The 22387-nt window shown below is 37.0% G+C and overlaps 1 protein-coding gene across 2 annotated transcripts; it reads left to right on the plus strand.

The window, feature by feature from the left end:
- Positions 1 to 2791: 2791 nt before the first annotated feature.
- Positions 2792 to 22387, plus strand: LOC145586053 (protein LNK2-like). Of its 2 annotated transcripts, XM_081642771.1 has the most exons (10): positions 2792 to 3130; positions 12479 to 12614; positions 12702 to 12770; positions 13380 to 13515; positions 15684 to 15996; positions 16093 to 16179; positions 19228 to 19944; positions 20795 to 20946; positions 21616 to 22005; positions 22103 to 22387. In XM_081642771.1, exons 1-9 carry the CDS (start codon positions 3107 to 3109, stop codon positions 21962 to 21964), a joined length of 1983 nt encoding a protein of 660 aa, XP_081498897.1. In that variant the 5' UTR covers positions 2792 to 3106; the 3' UTR covers positions 21965 to 22005; positions 22103 to 22387. The 2 variants fall into 2 exon arrangements, with proteins under 2 accessions (XP_081498897.1, XP_081498896.1); XM_081642770.1 differs by having other exon boundaries at positions 2795 to 3130; positions 12479 to 12770.

Raw genomic sequence — 22387 nt, forward strand, 5'->3', positions numbered from 1 at the left:
GCGCAAGTGAAGGCGTCAAGATTGTTCCATCTCCATCTCCCTTTCTCTTTCTTTTTAGTGAAATTGTTTAGATATGGTGGGTTTGAAGCCAAATTGGATGATTTTGCCATTTTGGGGCAAAAGTGGGTTGCTCTTGGTTGGGTTTCGCATGTTTTTCGGGTGAGAAAGTGTATTTTTCGAGTGAGTGAGGTAGGTTTTGAGTGGGTTGGTGGATATTAGGTGTTGGTGGTTTACGAATAGAGTATCTAGCGGTGGTTAAGTTCTGATAGAGTAGCGATGGTTGATGTCGGGTAGAGGGTGGTGGGCTTTCTGTGGGTCATTGGTGAGTTTCGGGTGGTTATAAGGAGGGTTGTGGTGGTGCGGGTTGCAGTGGTTGGACAATCTAACGATTTGTTGTACCTGTATTATATAATTTACTTAAATGCATTTGAGAATTCAACAACCGTTGCAATCCCAAATAAATGGAATGCTTACCAACGAACTGATAATAGGAAAATGCTGAATACTTTTTTATAAGTCCTGACACACAAATAAACCCTAACGGAAAACAAATAACTAAATTAACAAAAACTAAAGACTCCACCATAGGAGACGGGCGAATATTTATACTACTCGTTTAAATTTATTAAAACATAAAAAGCAAAGTTATAGAAAAACAAGATTAAAGGGTTAAAAATAGTCTAATTTTCCTCTAAAACTATACTATTTCTGGCCTAAGTAACCAAAATATTATAAACCTTAGAAGAGAAAAGGAGAGAGGAGAAAGAAGGGAAAAAATAGGCAAATGATTTAATGAGTCAACCTTTATAAAGTATCTTTGCTCTATTATTTTAAGTTAATTAATTAAAAGGTTGACTTATTTTAAGCTAATTGAGTAAAAATACTCTATGATCTAATTAGTCAACCTTAATAGAGTATCTTTGCTTGATTAGCTTAAAATAAGTCAACCTTTTGATTAACTAAAAATAATTCGACTTTATATAGTATCTTCTCAAAATGAATCATGACCTGTAAGATTTTGGGGAAATCGGTTGTTAGTGTTGATTATGCCATGTGTTATAATATGATTGGTTCGTTTAAAATTTTAATTAAAATTAGTAAAATTAATCATTTAAAAATACTTTTAAAATACCCCTCCCTTACAACACCAGTCAGCCCCCTTCGTGTCGACCACCGCATATAAGCCTCACCGACTCCAATACTGGCCATAGCAAACTAGCAACCCACCTAGCTTGCCATCCCCCCCTGTCACTACCTTTTTTTTTTCCTCTCTCTCTCTCCCCTCCCACCAACCATCTCTATCCTCATAACACCCATCACTTCCTCTCCTTCCCCACTGCCGACTAACCCCCTCAGCTCCCCACGGTCTCCTCACCCCTACTGATCAATCTCCTCCCTCCCTGAACGCTAGCTAACCCCCCCTTGCCTCTATTTCCTTTCCTCATGCACCCGAGTTCCTAACCTCCTTCTCTCTCCTATCCCGACCTGATGAAAATTGACAATTTCCCCTTTAATGCGCCACCAGAGACTGCCACCGCTATGCGCGCGACGTTGCTGCTTTTCTTGCTCACCATTGTCATCAATTACCACCTAAAAAAACCCTTATCGAAGAGATAATCGATAAGAGTGAGTCTTGAAGGCAGTGGTTGTGGGTGGGGAAGGGGTTGAAGGTAATTTGTTGGCTGCGGTGGTTGGTTTTGTGGTTCGTACAGATGGAGAAATTTTTGCAAACAAAAAAAAAACAGAAAAGGAATTGACTTGTTGCACAGGTTGAAGGTCATTTGACCGAATCAAATATAATAATTCTAAAAAAATCGACTTATTTTTAATTAATTAAAAGGTTTATTTTAAGCTAATCGAATCTTAAACAAATTTTCCGTTAATTTATTAACCTACTATGTGTCAAGTTTAACTTTTCAAACATTAATGCTTTACGGTTAGCCGCTTACTCGTGCCGGCGAACCACCAACACTACTCCCGTGTTTACTAGTGGCCAAAAAATGGAGCAATTTCCCACAATATTGCTAGAATAAAAATAAATTCACTTTGTGCATCGATTTGGAAACTAATTCCCAAGATACCGTCCACGTAGGATCGGTGTTGGGTGTAATTTTTTTTGATTTGGTTCAGCCTAAAACCGCTAATGGTAATAACGGTTATAACTTTAAAACCAAAATAAGCCGAATTTTGTTATTAGCGGTTTTAGAAAAGAGACCGCCTTTTTCAATTAACAGGTCTCTTTTCTTCCTTACCTTTTTTAAAAAAAGGTAAGGAGGCAAAGAGACCTGTCAACAAAAAGGAGGTCTCTTTTCTGAATCCATCCCAAAGAGAGCGCCCACATTATTACCGTTAAGTTCAAAGAGACCTAATTTCATTAATAACGGGTCTCTTTGATTTCTTTTTTTTTTTAAAAAAAATAAAACCGCTAATGTTGCTAGCGGTTTTAACATAAAACCGTTAACAACATTAGCGTTTTTAAGCCAAACTAAATACCAATCTGGACGATATTTTGGGAATTTGTTTTTAAATGGGTGCATATGAAAATTTATTTTTATTTCAACATTATTGAGGGAAATCGTTTTAAAAAAATGGTAGAGGATATACACGAACAAATCTGACGTGTAAACGGAGAAAATCAAAATCTAGTAAACGAGAATATACACGTCAAAAATTAGCAATATAGAATTGGAACCCACAAATATTAAAATACTTGGGCACTATTGCTCAACCAATGAAAGGCAAGGAATAGATCTCTAGAAACCTCCTCTAAACCACTAATTTAGATACTCTCTCTCTCTCCTCCGCCAAACTTCCCTTACACGTGTCAATCAATCACTTTCTCTCTCTAAAGTATTGCCATTACTCAAATACAATCACACAAACTTCCAGTTTTTTTCTTTCTTTCTCTCTCTTATTTTCTGCCTGACGTTTGTCGGAACAACTTGTTCTTGTGCTTAATTAGGTTTCGTTTCTGCAATTTGCGCCATTTTTTCTGGCTCTCAATTTTCTGCTTTAATTTTGTTGATCCGAGGTTGAATTTGGAGTAATGGTGAATTTGTTTTGAGCTGATTGTCAAGAGGATGGGTTAAGGTTTCATATTCTGAAGATGTTTGATTGGGACGACCAAGAGGTATTTTTTTTTAATTTTTTAATTTAATTTTTACGAATTTAAGTTGTATTTCTATTTTATTTTTGATTTTGGATTGTTTGTTGTGAAATTGAATGTGAAATTTAGTCGAGAATTTGGTGGAATTTCTGTGGATTTTTGTTAAATTTTGTTGAGCTGAGCGTATTCTTGCTGATTTTTCAATTTTTTTTAAATAAAATAATTGAATTTGTTGATTTATATGTGAACTTTACGCGAAAAAAGTGCCGGAAATTTCTGTGGATTTTTTTAGAAATTTTTTGAGGGAGGTTTTGGTTAAATTTGATTGACAATTCTATATTTGCTTATTTAACGGCATGATTTTTTTTTTTATAAAATAATAATTTCATGTAATTTGCGGAGTCACATATGAATTTTACTCGAAAAATTGGCGAAATTTATGTGGAATTTGATTAAGTTTTGTTGACGGAGTATATCTGTTAATCAATCAATCAATCAATCAATCAAAGCCTTAATCCCAAAAGTGGGGTCGGCTAACATGAACCAAATTTGATTATTCCGTGTAGTCATCAACATAAATCTTTCTCCTCCATCCCTTACGATCCAAAACTTCATCCTCACGTAAATCCATGCACTTCATATCCTTCCTCACTCCTTCCAACCAAGTCATCTTTGGTCTCCCTCTTCCTCGTTTAATCCCTCCATGGTCCCACTCTTCCACTCTTCGCACCGGTGCACCCTCGGGTCTCCGTCTTACATGTCCAAACCAACGCAGACGATTTTCCCTTAATTTATCTACAATGCCCGCCACACCTACTTTCTTGCGAATAACCTCATTTCTGATTCTATCTCTTAAAGTGTTTCCACACATCCACCTTAACATGCGCATTTCCGTAACCTCCATCTTTTTAATATGCTCTTTCTTAGAAGCCCAACATTCTGTACCATAGAGCAACACTGGTCTTATGGCAGTCCTGTAGAATTTTCCCTTCAACTTTAAGGGAATGCTGCGGTCGCATAGCACTTCCGTGGCCGCTCTCCATTTAAGCCACCCTGACTTAATCCTGTGGGTCACGTCTTGATCAATGTCACCATTCTTCTGGATGATCGACCCTAGGTACTTAAAACATTCACTCATGGTCAAATCCTTTCCATCCAAACTCACCACTTCATTGCTTGTCCCCCTCTGAGTGCCAAAACGACATATATCTGTTAATAATTGTATTAAATTTAGTAACTGTGAGTATCTAGCTATGAATTTATTATTAATTACTCTTTCTGTCATAATATTCATTGAGTAATGAGACTTGTTTAAAATTAGGTATGAGTATCACATTACATGTTACATTTACTGTTTAATTTTTTGAGGTGATGTTCAGTAAAATGAGAAAATTCAAGAGAGTTTAAGGAATTGCTGGATATTGCATAAAATTGTTTGAAGTACGGAGTAGCAATTTCTTGATTGTGATGATATAAATTCTACTGTAATTTGTGTTAAATTTTATTATTTGCGGATTTTAAATTAGTTTAGCGTTATCAGAAATTCTCATAGATTCACATGCTTATGATTTGTAAGTAGGTTATCTAATATGCCCTGTTTTGATATTCCATGGTTTTTGGCTGTGACCATTGTGAATAGATTCTGGCTAAGGAAAGTGTGGCAACTAGATTTGCTGTTGTCTGAAATCTGACTATGAAAATATGAACTAGCTAAAACACCATAAAGTGAAAAGAACATTGGCATATTTTTGGCGAACCTATAATGTCATATACGTATTGCTTTATGTGAGAAGATCTACACATAGATTGGGCTGTGACTCAGGCAGGCCCGGCCTGGCCCTAAAGTTACAGGCCATGTTGTGTCACAATCTTCAAACGGCCAGCCTGGCATGGCCTGCCCACTGTGTTTGTTCGTGCCACACATTTGCTTTTCTAAAAAATTATGGTTGAGGAATGAGGAATGAGGCATGACACTCACACACTGCCTGACATGCACACTTATGTGCTGCATTGGCTAGGTGTCACGGTCCGGGAGTTTGGGCCCCGAAACGTGCGGCGCGCTCTAGCCTTTTGGCGGCAAGAACGCTAGCCTTGAGCGAAAGAGGGGCTTGTGAGCACAAAGCAACACAAGCGGGCAATAGAATCTCAGGAGCACTCGCGTCTATCTGGGCGACGGAGTGCGGGTGGTCGGGGCTTGTGACGGCCGATACTTCAAAGCGGGCACAAGCGGGTCCGAACCACGAGTCCTTAGCGCATCAAGTTGGGTTGGAGGGGAGCTAATATGCAAGTAAGACACAATATCTATAAAGGTCTAACAACAAACAAGCATAAAAGCAAGGCAACACTTGGTAGAAGGCTTTAAGATTTCATTAATCATTCGCCCTCTAAAGAGCTTAATGTAGTACATGCATAGAATCCCTAGTGAACACTGAAGTGACAGTAACACAATAATGGGACATATGGCCTAGAAAACATAAACTAAACTCTAAGAAAGCATTTAAAGGGAAACAAATACATCAAAAGGAGTTGGATTCTAACATCCTCCCCCACTTAAGCTGTCGACGACCTCGTCGACTTACAAGAGTTACAACCAAAATAAGGAAATCCTAACTATCTTGAGTCTCTGGTGTGCCGTTGATGCGGCTGACTTCTTGAATCTTCAATGACTTTGAAGCTGGATCTTCATTGTTGCTGCGGAGCTTGTCTTTGGGGTGGCTCTGCTCAAACAACTTGTTGAGAGCTTCATCTCTGAATTTCCTCCTGGAAGCTGATCTTGTTGGTCTTGGTGGAGAGTTGCTTCCTCGATCATCTGTTGGGGAGCAGCTTCTTGAAGACTAAGGTGGAGAGCATCGAGTTGTGGCTGGTGCCTCTTAGGTGACCATTTTCTTTGTGATCCCTTGCACGTGACCGCCGTTGTTTGCTTGACCACTGTTTTCCCTCTCTCTTGGGAGGTTCTCCTTTGGTGTCTCTTTGGTGTCTCTGGGCTCGTTGCTCTTTGCATTGAACCGGATGTCTGATTCTGGTTTTGGCGGGAGTGTATATGGGATGTTACCAACTCCATGGGCTTCATCTCCCCCTTCTCTGGGTTTCTGGTGCGAGCTTGTTTCTTCGATGTTGCCTTCTTCTCAGGCTCCATCACTCGCATTGCCGAAAGGTATCGGACTTCTGGTTCTTCTGGAGGTGCTATCATTCTCATAGCACTCACGCGTCGTATGGACCCCATCCTGTATGTGGGTTCCTCATCGCTGCTAGTCTCTTTTGTGGCCTCCTGAACGGACATGGATGACAATCTCTTTTGGATCTTGTCAAGTTCTTCTTTATGCTCGCAATCCCACCATTTGTGTGGACCTCGACAAAGTATGCAGTTTATCGGTCTTATGTTTGTCGAGGATGCGCCGGCCCTTGAGTTTCCTGAGTTGTGGGAGGGGGTAGATGTTTGTCTCTGGGCATCACCTTCTCCACTTCTTCTATGATATGTATTAATGGTGTTGGACGATACTCGTGAGCCATTTTCTGTACCCTTTGGAGAGCTTGGAGACGGACTGTTAGAGCGTGTTGACGTCCCACTTGATTCATTCTCGGATTGACGACCCTTCCCGACTGAGTAGTCCATCAATCTCTCAGCAGCACACATAGCAGCAGCGAGGGTATCAATATTCTGCCTCAAAATCTCTCGCTGCGCCCATTCCTTTAACCCGTTGACAAAGTTGAACACACGATCTTTCTCATTCATGTCTGTGATGTCCAACATTATCGTCGAGTATTCCTTAACATAGTCGCGAAGAGAACCCTTTTGACGGCACTCTTGCAACTTCATCCGCGCAACAAACGCTGTGTTGACGGGGTAGAATTGTTCTTTGAGTTCCTCTTTGAACTCCGCCCATGTATCAATCTTTATCCTTCCTGCTTCGATGTCTGCGTGCTTAGTGCGCCACCACAGCTTAGCATCTTCGGACAAGTACATGATGGCAGTATCCACCTTCTGATCGTCACTCAGTTGACATATTCGGAAGTACTGCTCCATGTCGAAGAGGAAGTTATCAACTTCTTTAGCGTCTCTAACGCCACTGTAGTCGCGAGGTTTGGGCGGCTTGATCTTCGCCACACCAACACCCATTTCTCAAGTGCTTCATCGGCTTGTCCTTGAACAAATTGCAATTGTTCGCGGAGGGCATCTCTGTCACCCATCAATTTCACAATTTGCTCGGCTTGCTCGTGTACAATGACTTGGAGCTCGGCCCATTTGTCCGCCTTCTCCTCGAGCAAAGCGAGCCTTTCTTCTACGAATTCCATCTTCGTGTAGCCCTCCTTGGTGCCTACACGGGTAGCTTGCGACGAGGTTTGATTCTCGGCTCTGATACCAACTGTCACGGTCCTGGAGTTTGGGCCCCGAAACGTGCGGCGCGCTCTAGCCTTTTGTCGGCAAGAACGCTAGCCTTGAGCGAAAGAGGGGCTTGTGAGCACAAAGCAACACAAGCGGGCAATAGAATTTCATGAGCACTCGCGTCTATCTGGGCGACGGAGTGCGGGTGGTCGGGGCTTGTGACGGCCGATACTTCAAAGCGGGCACAAGCGGGTCCGAACCACGAGTCCTTAGCGCATCAAGTTGGGTTGGAGGGGAGCTAATATGCAAGTAAGACACAATATCTATAAAGCTCTAACAACAAACAAGCATAAAAGCAAGGCAACACTTGGTAGAAGGCTTTAAGATTTCATTAATCATTCGCCCTCTAAAGAGCTTAATGTAGTACATGCATAGAATCCCTAGTGAACACTGAAGTGACAGTAACACAATAATGGGACATATGGCCTAGAAAACATAAACTAAACTCTAAGAAAGCATCTAAAGGGAAACAAATACATCAAAAGGAGTTGGATTCTAACACTAGGCCTGACATTGAATTGGCTTTTTTGTGACTTGCTATTATTATCTGTGACTTGCTATTATTATCTGTGCTTGGCTTTTTTGTGGTGTGCTTTGTGTAGACATAAACCATCTTTATATGTATGCATCTTTATCCTTACTATTAAAAACAATTGTTACCTAATTTCTGTATCATTGAATTGGCCATATATTCTCTGACGCAAAAAGATAAAATCTTTTATCAGTAGCTGGTGTTCATTCTTATTATCTCTTCCTCAAACTTTTTCAACCTTCTTCACTTTCTAGCATGAGGAACAGCTAAAAACTTTTATTGCCTTGGGCACTTAGATCTTCATATTCTGCCTATAGGTCTTTCCTGAAAAAGCAAACTCTTCGTGTCATTCTAAGATCAACTTCATTATGGATAATGGATTTGTTCTCAGAATATTTTGATCCTCAAATTGGGCGTCACTGAAGTTTGAATTTGCTAAATATGATAAGGACATTTTTTTTTTTTTTTTTTTTTTTTTTTTGTCTTGAAGTAAAGGTTCTTAATCAAGCAGCAGTAAATTCAGTTGCTGCAAGTCCATTCATAGGATTTAGACTGAGATGCACTTCAACTTTGGCCCAACTATTGGGCTTTTAGTTTGGGCAACTGCATATTTGGCTATGGTTATATTTCTAGACTTTTAAAATAAGTGTTTGTATACCCGGGGGCAGAACTTTTAGCCAAGACAATTTTTTTATGGAAGCTTCCTAGCAATTGGACCGCCTTCCCATGGAAGGCTAGCAATGACTTCTTCTTTTTCTTGAACACCTTAATCACCATAAGTGAGGTATGCTACACGGACAAACACGGACAAACATGAGGACTTCCCAGAAGGTCAGGAGGTCACCCATCCTAGTACTACTCTCAATCATTGTGGCTCATGTCAAGCGATGTGACAAAGTTTTACACTGACTGCCACTGGCCTATTGTAACCCTCTTCCTTTGTCCAGGCTTGGGACTGGCAGTGGAAAACCCATTGGCGTAGTTTACGACTTCATCCTCTGTTTTTGAAATATCTGAAGGGGATTCAGGGCTAATGTACGATTATGATGATTCTCCTTCAGCCAAAAAAAAATAAAAAAATAAAAAAAATAAAATAAAATTGTTGTTCTGATTCCTTTTGATTCAGATTATAGGTCCTACAATACTATTGTAACATTGAATGTTATTTGTTAACATGAAATTAATAATATTGGCTATATTACTATATCAATTCGATATTGAATGTCACTTCACAATACCATCACAACTCTAATATTATTCAGCTTTTTATCACACTTGAAAAATGATCAAGTACTTGGGGAGTATTAAACAGGCCATAGAATTGGATCAGCATGTATTTATACTACCTTTGTTTCAATTTATTTGCAACGATGTGACATTCACCAACATCTAGGAAAAATCTATTTGTGAGTGGTTAATGGCGGGAGAAAATAAAGTTGCATGTGATGAGGAGAGAGATTGTGAAATGACAAGTAAAAAGGAAAGAAAACATTTGTTGCAAATAATTTGTGGTATCTATTTGTAGTAAATGTTGCAAATAAATTGAAATGAAGGTAGTATAATAATTATCCGCTTTTATTAATTTGCAATAATTTCGTGGGTTAAGAGCTTAGCCAACTAAATAGTTTCCTTAATTTATGCTATATGTAAATATCAGATTGTTTGTTGAAATTGAAGAAGAAATGCTTCTCTTCACATCAAACTATCAAGTTAAATTTCATAAGCATTATAGTTGGATATGTTTGATCTTTTTGCTTGCATTTGGTAATCCTGCAAGTCTGCTACTATTGTTTCGCTTGGAATATTGTGGCTTACCTTTGAAATTCAGTGGGACGTGTTTTGTTATATCTTGCTAAGTTTATTGGGGAAAAAAAACCCAAATAGAAAAGATATTGCAAACTTGCACATTTCAGCTCATTTTAAGCCTTTTTATTTACCTTACAGAGATATACATTGATTGGTTTTTGTGTATTTTAATTACACTTGCCAACCAATCTTCCACTGTCCTTTTAAAGCAGTATGAAAAAATCTATATATGATCAAAGTGAAGTGCATATGAAAATTCCACTTTGAAATGATGACACTTCTTGTGGAATAGAGTTTTTGTAGCTTGCCTATACTTCATGTCATGCAGTAGGCTTTTGTCTAGTAAAGTAATGAATGGCCACAAGCCACGAGCCTGTGCAATAAAACCCTCTCTCCCTCCTCTTGCTTAAGTTGAGTAGCTCTGTAGTCTGCAAATTCCTAGTCCCCTCCAATGTTGTACACCCTGAATTACTCCCTGATGAAATTTTTACTGTACTTTTAAAGAAAATTACACTGTATATCCCTGGCTATGGCTTGTAGTGTGTGGCAGAAGTTGATTAAGAGTCAGAATCCATCATATGTAATATCTAACAAGTTTAGATGGTCTTTTAAATCTAATAAACTGAAGTAAAATATAATAAATCAAATAACATAATTTATCCATCCCCTAATGCCTCTCAAAAACTCATGTTCTCTTTGACTCAAAGAAAGCATTCTTTGCAGCCGTAGGTTGTCTTACAACCCCCTGTTTAGTTATAGTGCTATCATATTATACATGTGCCTCATGCATATTGATAATGCCCCTGTGGTTTATGTCTATTTAAGCAAACTCTTGGACAGTTGGTGATGCGAAAAAAATGCCACCTATCGATTCATATCAACATAAAGCATAGGTTTCAAGGATGCTTGTGTATCAGTTAGACTCTGGGACATATACTCTTAGCTATGTTTCTTGCCATTTTTAAAAACTGTTTAGAATATGGGGTTATGTACTGTGGCCATAGATTTTTGTTATAGAAATCTGTTGTTTAGGTCTTCATGTTGCTACTGTCACATGTTCTTTAAGTTATTACTCATTCAATATAAGCTCTTGAAGGTATGTTCTCTCTTTTTATTTTTCTCTTGTCAGTTGTGGGCCTGTGAGGCTTAAGCAGGGTAGGGGAGCAGCCATTCTAATTCTCCTTCCCTTTCTGTAATAATCTCTCTTTATAACGTCATGCCCTGTCACAGTTTATGTTATTGTTCTTTGCAGTTTTCATCACAAATTCACAAGTTGGATGGGTGGATTGGGTGCTTTGTTTAGGGTCTTGTCTTATAGTTCTTTCTAACAATTCTTTAGTTGGATCGATGGCTACAGTGCTGTCCTTTGCACCTCCATTGTCTATAGATTTGTTTTCTTGGCATTGTGGGCCTTGTCGGATTTGTTTTCTGATTTGACAGTCAGCATGTTCCTTAGGTAGAGAATTATTTTACTCCGTAATGTTTTCTTCCATATTTAAGGACTCTATTTTCTTTCTTGATACAAAGATGACTACTCATCCAGTGAAGCTCTTGAGTATTTGGCATGTGCCTTAGTGTCTTCTCACTGTGTGTTCTCTTAGTTTGTCATCATAAAAAGAGTGTGGTAGTGACCAAAATAAAAAGATAACCTTATGCCTCCAAGGTTTTATGGGTGTTGTGGTATTTGTATGATGGAGTACTCAATTATCATTATCTCGGTTATCGTTATTCATTACTTGTTCTTAATGAATGAGTTCATGTATGGAACTTTAGTTAACTTACAGCTAAAATAAAAAAAATCTCTCCATTACCAAATCACTTTACATGACATAAAGCTTTTTTGAGTGGTGGAGTTGAACTTTCAAAGGACAATGACTATACCAAATAGGCAAATACCATGTTAGTAGAGTACTCATAGAGTCGCTTGTTTTCATTAATCTCATGATGATACCTATTTGTTGGGAATCCAAAGTCATATGACATTTTTTCTGGAGGGCCTGTGAGGATAATATTAGCAATATATTGTTTTTGAGCATTTGGTAAGATTGTTATATGAACTTTGTGTGGAAACCAATGTTTAAATGTAAGGAATGAGAGGTTGGCACAATGATTACAACTTGCAATCAATGAAACTATATGAAACTTACAATATACTTTCTGATTTCTGAGAAGTTCATTTTCAGAGGTGTCAATGATTCATAATTCTTTGTCTTTGGAACTTTTTGAACTTGGCTCATTAATCTGATTGTGCAAGGGTGAGTTGGAACTCTTGGAAGTAACCTCATTGTTATGGGTTGAGATTGCTAATCTGACTCTCATTACTTCAGTTGTCGCCTAGCAAAAATAATCTCATAAAATTAATTAGTGTTGATGCATATGATGCTGATGCTGTACGTTAAGGAATTTCTTAAAAATTTGCAACATGTCTATGAGTCTATTAAAAGGAAACACCATAATGGGATTATTCAAAATACTAGGCACAATCTTTTTTTTGGGCATTAATTTTGTTAAGGAATAGAAAGTTTTCCTCATCATGATATGGTTAAGCTTTCTCTTTTCAGTTATGGATTGAAATTGCTGCTGTAAGCTATCGTTTTCTTTTCTCCAATTAATGCTGTAGGACTAATTGATTGCTCTAATGTGTTTTCAGCTTGCAAATATTATATGGGGTGAAGGTAGGGAAGCTGATGATCACATTGTGCCTTATCCAGAAGATATTGAGAAAAAAGTTTTGTCAGATTCTGGTGATAATGAACAAAAAACATTGATTGAGAAGAATTCTAAAAGTGAGGCTGTTGAAAAAAACGCATCTACCTCTAAGTTGTTTATAGATGGATGTAAAAGAGATAAGAATGATGGTTTGTCTGCTTCAGGAGAAGTTGTGGATTCTCAACTCGACTTGCCTTCATTCAGTGCTTCAAAATCTGATGACAGTGGTATAGGTATTGATGTATTATAGTATTTCATCAGTAGTACTGTGATAGTGGTAGGGATGACAACAGAGTGGATGATCATGCATTTTACCCTGTGTTATGTGTATACATTAGATATTAACCTTCTCAAAGATCCATACAGGAAGTGAGTTATAAAAGCCTTTGATAAATAAGATGGAATTCCTTGGTTGGAAATGTTAGGTCCATTAGGGCTATCATCTCTTCAACCCTTTGGTAATTTTTTATGTATGTAATAACACAATGAGGTTGCTGGTTTGACAAGATTTACTTATAAATTTTGTATCTGAAAATTCTATTGTCCTATGAAGTAAGAAACTTGAGTATTTAGGCACTTGTAAAAAAAAATTATTCCATGAGCCAATGCCAGGTGTCTTCTTGTGATAAAAAATTTCCTGACACTTGGTACTTTCTTAATATTCCTCTGCTAATTTATTATTCATAATATCTTAGTTTAAACTTTTATTTATTTATTTATATATATTTTTTAATGTCACCCCTTTGCCATCCCTTAAAACAGAAATTGTGCTGATCTTAGTTTTCTCAAATTTACTTTAATACAATATCTCTGATTATAGAAAAATAATATTTTCCTTGTAGTTGGAGCTAAGAATATTCAGCTAGGTGGTGTTCCTCAAAGCTCCCAAATTCATCATGAGGACAAAGAGCTTGGTGATCTTGTAGGCAACAGTTGGGCAAGCATTGGGAGTTTTGATGATCTTGATCGGATATTCAGGTAATAAAAAATGTCCTTGCTCCTGCTGGATTTTGGTTGTACGTATGTATGCATGTCTATGATGGTCTAGATTGTCCTTGTTCTATGGGAAAACTCAATCCAAATTACTTACCCAGTTTACAAGTCTAGTCTTTGTATGTGTGCTGTGTGCATGTCTTCGTGCTGTTCTATATATGAAAGAAACACTAAACTAATTTAGAGACAATTTGTGATATAGAAGACAATCATCTACTTATGTGCAAAACAATCAATCAATCAATCAATCAAAGCCAAAATTGATTTAGAAATCATCTACTTATGTTTCAAAATTTAGAAACATAAGTGGGGTCAGCTAACATGAACCAAAATTGATTATTCCGTGTAGCGAACTTATGTGCAAAACAATTCTGAAAAATTTGTTCAACAAAGGTTAACATTCACATTGAAATGATGTATCTGATCTTCTTGAAGATAATTGGTAAAGATCTAATAATTTCAAGATTATATTTTGTTGTCCAATATTCTTTTTGTTTGAACTCACTCATTCATTATTTGAATTCTATTTTTTTTTTCCATATATAATAAAGACAACATGGATCCCACGGTCATAGTATTAAGGGCTTTTACATCTAAAACCTATGTTACTCGGACTTTTCATTTTACCTCAAGTACCCGTGTTGGACCCTCGACCCTCGGACATGGGTATGACACATGGACACTTCATTTTAGTTGAAAATCATAGGATTTTTTCACAAAATAGCCGAGTCGGACACTTGGACACGTACCCGTGTCGGACATGGGTACCCGAGTCCGAGTAACATAGTCTAAAACCACCCCAAAGCAGTACCACTATTCCCAAAACCAATTCGAAGTGAAAAGCATTACTCTATTGTCCCTAAATAGAAGTCCCATTTGCCTATCGCACGCATTTTTAGGAAAGTGAAAAAAATAATAAGATATATTGGGGTTTGGTATTAAAGGTGAATAAAAAATACAAGATAGGGGGTCTGATTGATTAAAAGTGAATACAAAAAGAAGTTAATGGGGTTTGGTTGATTAAAGTAAGAAAAATCAGAAAATAAACTAGATAAAGGTAAAAATGTGAAATGATACTTTTATTTAGGGATAAGATTTTTTTAGTGAAATGGAATTCTCAATTGGTGATAGAGGAGGTATAACATCATCCCATAGTTCCTAATTATACTCTCATAGCTCCCCATTATCCCTAATAATCCGAATTGACTTTTAAACTATACGTAGTACTAATTAACCCCCATCATCCCTTAATCGTAACCAATTGCATGCTCTACCATGCCTTAATTTAATCCCTATTATTAACAAGCACCACATAGCCCCCACTCACTTCAAAACCACATTATTGTTTCCTTCACCTACTTGCCAACTATACCATTGACCTCACCCCCCTTCACTACCCTTTCATTCACCCTTTGCAAAATTCCAACACGCTACCTCACTCTAACTGCTCGCAACTCCACCTCATAATTGCCCAATTTCAACATCTCAAATTCGCTTACCAACACCACCTTACAATAATCCAACTAAAATTTCAAGTTACATGTGACCTCTTCTATATATGGCTCTTAGATTGGTGGATAAATAGAGTCATCCTTAAGGTACATAGATGCCATGGATAAGGCTAAGGGGTTCATTATTCAATAGCCTAACAGCTTTGGAAATAAAGATTGTTGTCAGAAATAACTTGACTACATTGTTGTAAAGTGGGACTATGAAGTGTAGCAACTTCACCAACCTTTGCATGCAGCGAAACTCTACTCTTAAGGTCTTAAGCTTAGGATTAGGCATATGTATAGGTAATAGTAGCTATTAAGCTGGCCGGTGGGAGTTAGAAAAGGATAGATTTTAACATTGGGTTAGATAGTTTGGGAATGTTTAGTACAGAGCATCAGGGACCTAATAAATTGCTGTAGCACGCCCCAAATTAAGGCTTCTTCTCTTTATTTGTTTATATAGTCATTTGCACTTATTTGGTTTTATCTTCCATGTGTGCATGACATTTTTTCTTTACTTACGCTTATGCATTCATTCTTTTGTATAACAAAATTTGAAGCCCTTTCTGATTAAATCTTTATGGTGGAGAAAACAAAATTCTGAAATTTTGTGATAAATATCCATCTAACAAAGTATTCTCACAAGTGATGATATTGCAGCAACGATGACATAGATGGAAGCACAAGTCTTGGAAGCACAGATGAACTATGGTCATCACCTAAGGGTCTCTTTAGTGGGGCAGCTAAATCCTCATCTGCAGCTCTACGCTCGACACATTGGGAATTCGGGGCATTAGGAAGTGCCTCTACTAATATTGAAATAAATTCAGAATATTTGCACAATGAAGACTCCTCTGTAACTACTGGCTGCCGAAAGGCCGGCAGCATCTCACCTTGCCCTCGACGAACCATCGACAGACATGTGGAACATAAAGATTATGCTGTGGATACTTCTGGCTTGGTTGAGGAAAAGGTACAACCCGTTATTAGTGTCAAACTGATTGTAATTATTCTTCAGATTCCACAGGGTTTATTATAGAATGCTGTAATTGGTCAATATACTATACAGATAGGTTTGGGCATCACTCTAAAGACACCAATTGACTCTCATACTGCTGCTGAAAATATTGCATCTCCAAACAAGCCCACAGTAAAGGTAAAACATTTTCTTACTGATGAATTCATATACAGAGTACGTTTTTCTTTATTGTATGCTTTTTTGCTGAAGTTGTGCCAAATGAGTGTAAAGAAATGACATTTAATGGATTTTGGCCATTCACCCTAGTTAGATATGTTACAACATTGAGGTTGAGATGGTAAACACTGTAAAAGCTGCATGAAGTGAAATACTATGATCGGTCAGAATGTCTAATATGTATTGGTCCTGCACACGAACCAATTTACACCAACTAGATCAATTGTTGTCTAATACGAAGTATGTCTGTATCTCTTATTCTATTCAAAACCATATCTCAGCTGCATGAGATGAAATACCATAATGGATTTAGAAAAACATTTACCCTGCAAAGAAATCAAGTAACTCCAATGGGATTTGTCATTTTCTTAATAGTCTAAATCTGTCAATAATATTAAAAAGTCAAAACCAGATCTTAGGTGAAGGATTTCCCCTAAATCAGAAATTTCATATATAGTTGGTTAGAGCAGATAGGTGGTAGAGACAGGGTGATTGTTACATTGACGCAAATTTCACATTTCCAATTAAACTGCCAAACACGTGCAGGGGTTGGTGATGCTTTAGGATGTTTGTAGGGACTGGTATAGAGGGTGATATGTCAAGCCAAGTTATTTTCGTTTATATGACTCTCAATATCTTTGTCGAAAATCTGAATGTCACGAGGAGTCCAGGGAGCCTAAGAAAATGGTTGAGACTTTTTATTCTATTGTTGGTAAAAGAGACAGTTAAAATCCACAGACATCCCTTTACACCCTGAATCTTGGTCCTAGTATTATGATAATTTTTGTAATTGGCATCATTGTTTTACTTTTAAGGTTAAAGAAAGGACTATGCATTTTTTTTTCCCATTCATATCTTCTTAGACCATTTCATTTGAAATTTGAGGATAGTTTACAGAATTCAAAGTGGTCTTTTTGTTGGAGGAGCTTCACTTTGTGGAAATTTATGAAAATCATCAGTAGCTTGTTCTTTGTCTAGTATTGTGAAATGGATTTAGTAATTTATACCTGTTGAGGCTGTCTTGCCTTTCCAATAACATCTTTGTTTTCTTGTTGGCAGACTAATGTCTTTATTGTCCGGGACAGTTAATGAGGGAAATAAACGAGGTAACCCTGAACTTATGGTGTTTTTCCAAAATGACCCTGATTTATTGGGAGTTTCCTAAACGACTCAAGTGCCAAAGTCTGTTCCACAGTAATCTTGTAATGGAATTATAGTTTTGTTAATGGAGTATGGTTTGACGTTGATATGATTTGTCATAAAGTCCCATTAATAATGATTTCTAATCTTTTCTATGTTTAAAACATAATTCTCTTACAATTAAGATTCTTTGGGAGAGATTTTGGCACTTTAGGATTATTTTAGAAAAACACCCAGGGTTTATTCAACCATTAGGAGTTACCTTGAATAATTTCCTTACAACAACAATAAAGCCTTAGTCCCAAAATGATTTGGGGTTGTCTAACATGAAGCGTCATAAGGAATCGTCCGACAAAGAAAAAAAGACATAACAAGATGACCAATTGAAATAGTTTGATAAAAAATTGTGTTAAGAAAAAGAAAGAGCATCCAAGTAAAATTTAAGAGAGTTTTATAAGAAAGAGTACCAAAAATAAAATTGAAGAAGTTTTAAAGGAGTGGTAAAAACGTGTGAGTAAAAACTAAAAAGACACAATGGTTTGAGAAAACTTCAGCAAAGGAAATCAACAAAGTTGTAAAACACGAATTGAGTAAAATAATACAAGAATATACTAAGATAGCATAAACAAAAGTATATATTAATCATGACACGTCGTTGATGTGCATTTTCTCATGTTTCCTCAATCCCCAAAGCACTTAAGTCACTCTCTACACCCTCTTCCATGTTTTTTTTTTTTTAGGTTTTTCCTTCCCCTACCCCTTGCAATTCCAACCCTTTGCAACTCTTTGAGTCTTCTTACTAGAACCTCACTTGGTCTCCTTCTTAGACCAAACCACCTTAAGCGATTCTCCCTCATCTTGTACTCAATCGATGTAACCCCTACTTTCTTCCTAACTATTTTATTCCTCAACCGATCTATTCTTGTATGGCCACATATCCATCGCCACATACGCATCTCCGCCACATTCATCTTATGCACGTGGCAATGGTTTACGACCAACATATTGTACCGTATAACAAAGCAAGCCTTATTGCCTTTTGGTAGAATATACCCATCTAAGGGGTATGCAGGGATCACATGAAAACCCTGTCGCACTTTTTCAACCAACCCGCTTTGATCCTATGAGCTACATCTACATCCAATTTTCCATCCTTTTGAATTATAGATTCCCGAGGAAGACCTCAGAAACTTGGACAATCTTCCCATCCACCTTGAATAATTTTCTTACAAGTAAAACATAACATAAAAATATTATTTTAATCAAGCAAGAAATTACTTAAACCTCTCCAGTCTTGAGCAATTTTATGGGTTAGATTAGGAAAAGAAAAATATTATGACTAACAACTTAACAATAGGTCTGGCATGATGAGCCAAATAATTGTATAATCTACCATTTTGTTAGTCATACCCTATAGGTAATAGAATTGATTATTTTAAAATTGCTGACAATTTGAGAAAGAATCATATCAATTTTCCAATACATAGAGTGAATCTTTATAGGAGAATGACGCACAAGCTGTATTTTCCTTTGATGATGAGACTCTGTATATTTATATGTATATCTCTGGATTTTAAATCCCTAAGAGAAGACTCTAAAGCTTTTACTTAGTGAATAGAGATAGAACTACTATGTTTGGCTTCTAAATTCTTACATGACCTCTGACTATAAAACTAATAGAGAGATAAGTCTCATTGGTAACTTTACTTTCTGGAGTTTTAAACTGTGTTCCTTGAAATTTGTTGCAAGATGTATCCTCCTAAATGCTATCTTCAATATTTCATCATGATTACAGTGTATAAATTTCCTGACTGCAATAGGTTTAAGAAATCTGTCCTCTCCACTGATGTTTCTTTATCTTTCCTACAGGAAAAATGGTCTGAAACTCAGTCAAAATATGAGCTGGCAACTGATAGATTAACTGATTCCAGACTAGTGCAGGATGTATATGACAATTGGCCATCATCTGCAACAAATGCTCCACAGTTCAGTCGCCAATGTGCTCCAAGTACAGTAGAAAATCATTCGGCCTCAGTCCCTGTTCAACATCAGTTGTCCCAGGAATTTAGGCCTTTTTCATACCAAAATTTCTCAACCCCATATGGTGCTCCTTATGCTTGTGGGAATTTCAGCAGTCATCCAGCCTTGCGCATGCTGAAACATACAGAAGATGAAAATCAGTCTATTCTGTCAAGTTCTGAAGTAAGTCCTAGAGATGTAATTAACAAACCTGTTCAGAGTCATGGGACAACAACAAAACACAAGAAAATGACACCCCAAGAGAAGATTGAAAAACTGAGGCGGCGTCAGCAAATGCGAGCAATGCTTGCTATACAGAAACAACAGCAGCGGTTAGGTCAACAAGCTTCAAGTGGGGATTACTCCCGATCTCGTAAGAGCTGCCTAGAGGATCCTGTCCGTCATATGGAAAACTCTGACCTTGAAGTCGATGATATCTTAAACATTGTACCATGCTATGATCCTGGTTCCCCAAACAAAGGGGATGGTTCTAGTATGATTTCCAACATCGACGACTATTCAGTAGAGGACACAGTTCTCTACCAACTTCATGGTATTGTATCAAGAGTACGTCCATGTTATTCTCCCTTTGATTAAATTTGGTACTCCCTCCTTTTTTTTTATAGGCTAGAGATGAGATTGCGCGGAGTTTGAGGATGTTTAATCAAATAAGATGTTAGTAGGGTAGATAAGGTTATTATTTTATTGAAAAGCGAAGTGGTGTGAGAGGGAGCGGGGACCATTGGAGGAGTGATAAATGATAAAATAAAATAAAAAAAAAGAGTGGGGACATTAGTGTATAAAGATATATTATTAAATTGTAAGAGTTTCCCAAAAATAAAACTCTAGCTTATATAAAAAAACGGACGAAAATAGTAACTCTAGCTTGTAAAAAAAAAAACGGAGGGATTAGTTTTTTGAGTCATCCCAAAATATGCTGGAAATTACACTGGACTCAATTATATGTTTTGTGCAAGTTAGAAATGCCTATTTCCCCTTTTTTTTGTATTTAATATTATACTCCCTCCGTCCCATAATATAGTTCTTGTTTGTGTTTTTTCACGGTATTTAATAAATAGGAGGAGAAAGTGGATGAAGTACATTAATAAAAGTTAAAAGTACAATTATAGACAAAAATTAGAGAGAGAAAGTAGAGAAAAGTATAAGGCATGTGCAAAATTCAAGGGTAATATAGGAAGTAGAATGAATAAAGTCAAAAAAAAGTGAGGCTATAATTGGTCTTTACATATTATCCAAAAATAGAAACAAGAATAACATTTTGGCACTCCAAAATAGGAAAACAAGAAGTATATTATGGGACGGAGGGAGTTATTATGATAAAATGATGCAATTAATTGCATTTGATTTCTGCATAATGTGAAGTAAATCTGAAGGAAGCTCCCTTCTTATTATGCAGTTGGATATGAAGATAAGGTTGTGTATAAGAGATAGCTTATATCGATTGGCTCATAGTGCAACACAAAGACTCTGTGCTAGTGATACTAGCAGTAAAAAGAGCAGCACTTTTGAGCCTGATATTGCGAAGGAAGAGACAAGCAATCATGACAGGTTAGGAAGTTAATCCTATATGAATTTATTATTTTCTAATTGTTATATAGTTCATATTTATCAAAGCTATGGGAAATGGCTTCGTATTATTGAATTGTGCTTGAACTGGATTAGAAAAAGTAAGCGGGATTTGTTACTCTATTTTTAAAGAATGAAAATGAAAGATGTCTGATTTGAACCTAGTTCAAACTATTCTCTCTTGCTAAAAGTTTAATAATGAATCAGGGAAATTTCGGTATTTCCATTGATCAAATCAACATAAAACTATGCTGATCATGCTGACACCCAAAAACAAATAAGTTTAGGATGCTCAAAGGTGTATACAAATATGTTTAGGATAAAATTTATTAAATATTCATATATTAGTCTATTCATATTGACAATGAAGGTAGTCCTTTTGGATCTCTCGATTCCTAGGTAAGTGGGGAACTTATACTAAAATATCATACTACCTCCGTTTCATTTTATTTGACACGATGTGACAGTCACCGACATCTAGGTAAAATTTGTTTGTAGGTGGTAAAAATTGTTTTATTCAGAATTTATTGATATTATTAGAACAACTGCTTTTTTGTTTGATATAAAGAGAGATACTTTACTGTGATGTTTTTTTTTTGATGAATTAAATTTATTTTAACCCCATCCATATTTCTGTACGTGTAATTTCAGATTTGTTGGAAATGCAAATGCGGAGACTGAGACCAACCATATTGACCGAGCTGTGGCTCACTTGCTCTTTCATCGGCCTCTCAAGCTTTCAAGCAGGTATGCTGAGACACCAGAGTCATCCACGTCAACAAAAGTCTCAACTGAACCAGAACCACCTGCTCCAAGCAGCCAGCCAATTGGTTTGTTGCCCAAGAACTCTGAAAATGAATATATTCTCTCTCCACGTGGATCCAAAAGTCTTCATGATTTTGTGGATTCCAATGAGGGAGATGTATCTAATGACGTTTCTCTAAATGAGATGAGCATCAATCCACAAATAAAACAAACAACAGCAGAGCATGCAGACTGAACTTTGTTGGCTATTGTTGAGATTTAATCAGGATGATAAGGGTAATTCCTTCCTTTATCTCTTAATGGTTAATAAATTTGCATTTGTAAGTTGATCTACCGGATTACTTGTAATTGGGTGGTTTTCTTTGTTTGTCAGCCAACTTGGTCATTGCAAGGCGCATGTCATGGAGGTTATAAATTCCTTGCTGCTGACAGACCCATCTGTCTAAGTAACTTAAGCCAGTATATCTACCTAGTCATCTCTATCTTTCAAAACATCATTATTGCCGATGATTGCTTGTGGGCATTGCTATGTTTCAAATGAAGCTACCTGACTTCATGGTAGTAAGTCCACGCTCCGTCTTGGTAATGATATGTATGATTTATATAGATTGTTGATACCTAATAAATTAGTTAAACTGCCCGGGTGGATTTTTCAGTA

Source organism: Chenopodium album, chromosome 16 (genome assembly GCF_948465745.1).
Source record: "Chenopodium album chromosome 16, dcCheAlbu1.1, whole genome shotgun sequence".
NCBI classification, from domain to species: Eukaryota; Viridiplantae; Streptophyta; class Magnoliopsida; order Caryophyllales; family Amaranthaceae; genus Chenopodium; species Chenopodium album.

Bases quoted from the DNA above. Each gene is read 5' to 3' on its own strand.
- LOC145586053 (XM_081642770.1), top strand. From the start codon at position 3,107: ATGTTTGATTGGGACGACCAAGAG. The intron at 12,771-13,379 runs GTATTGATGTAT...TTTTCCTTGTAG, and splicing joins ATCTGATGACAGTGGTATAG to TTGGAGCTAAGAATATTCAG. The intron at 19,945-20,794 runs GTACGTCCATGT...CTTATTATGCAG, and splicing joins TTCATGGTATTGTATCAAGA to TTGGATATGAAGATAAGGTT.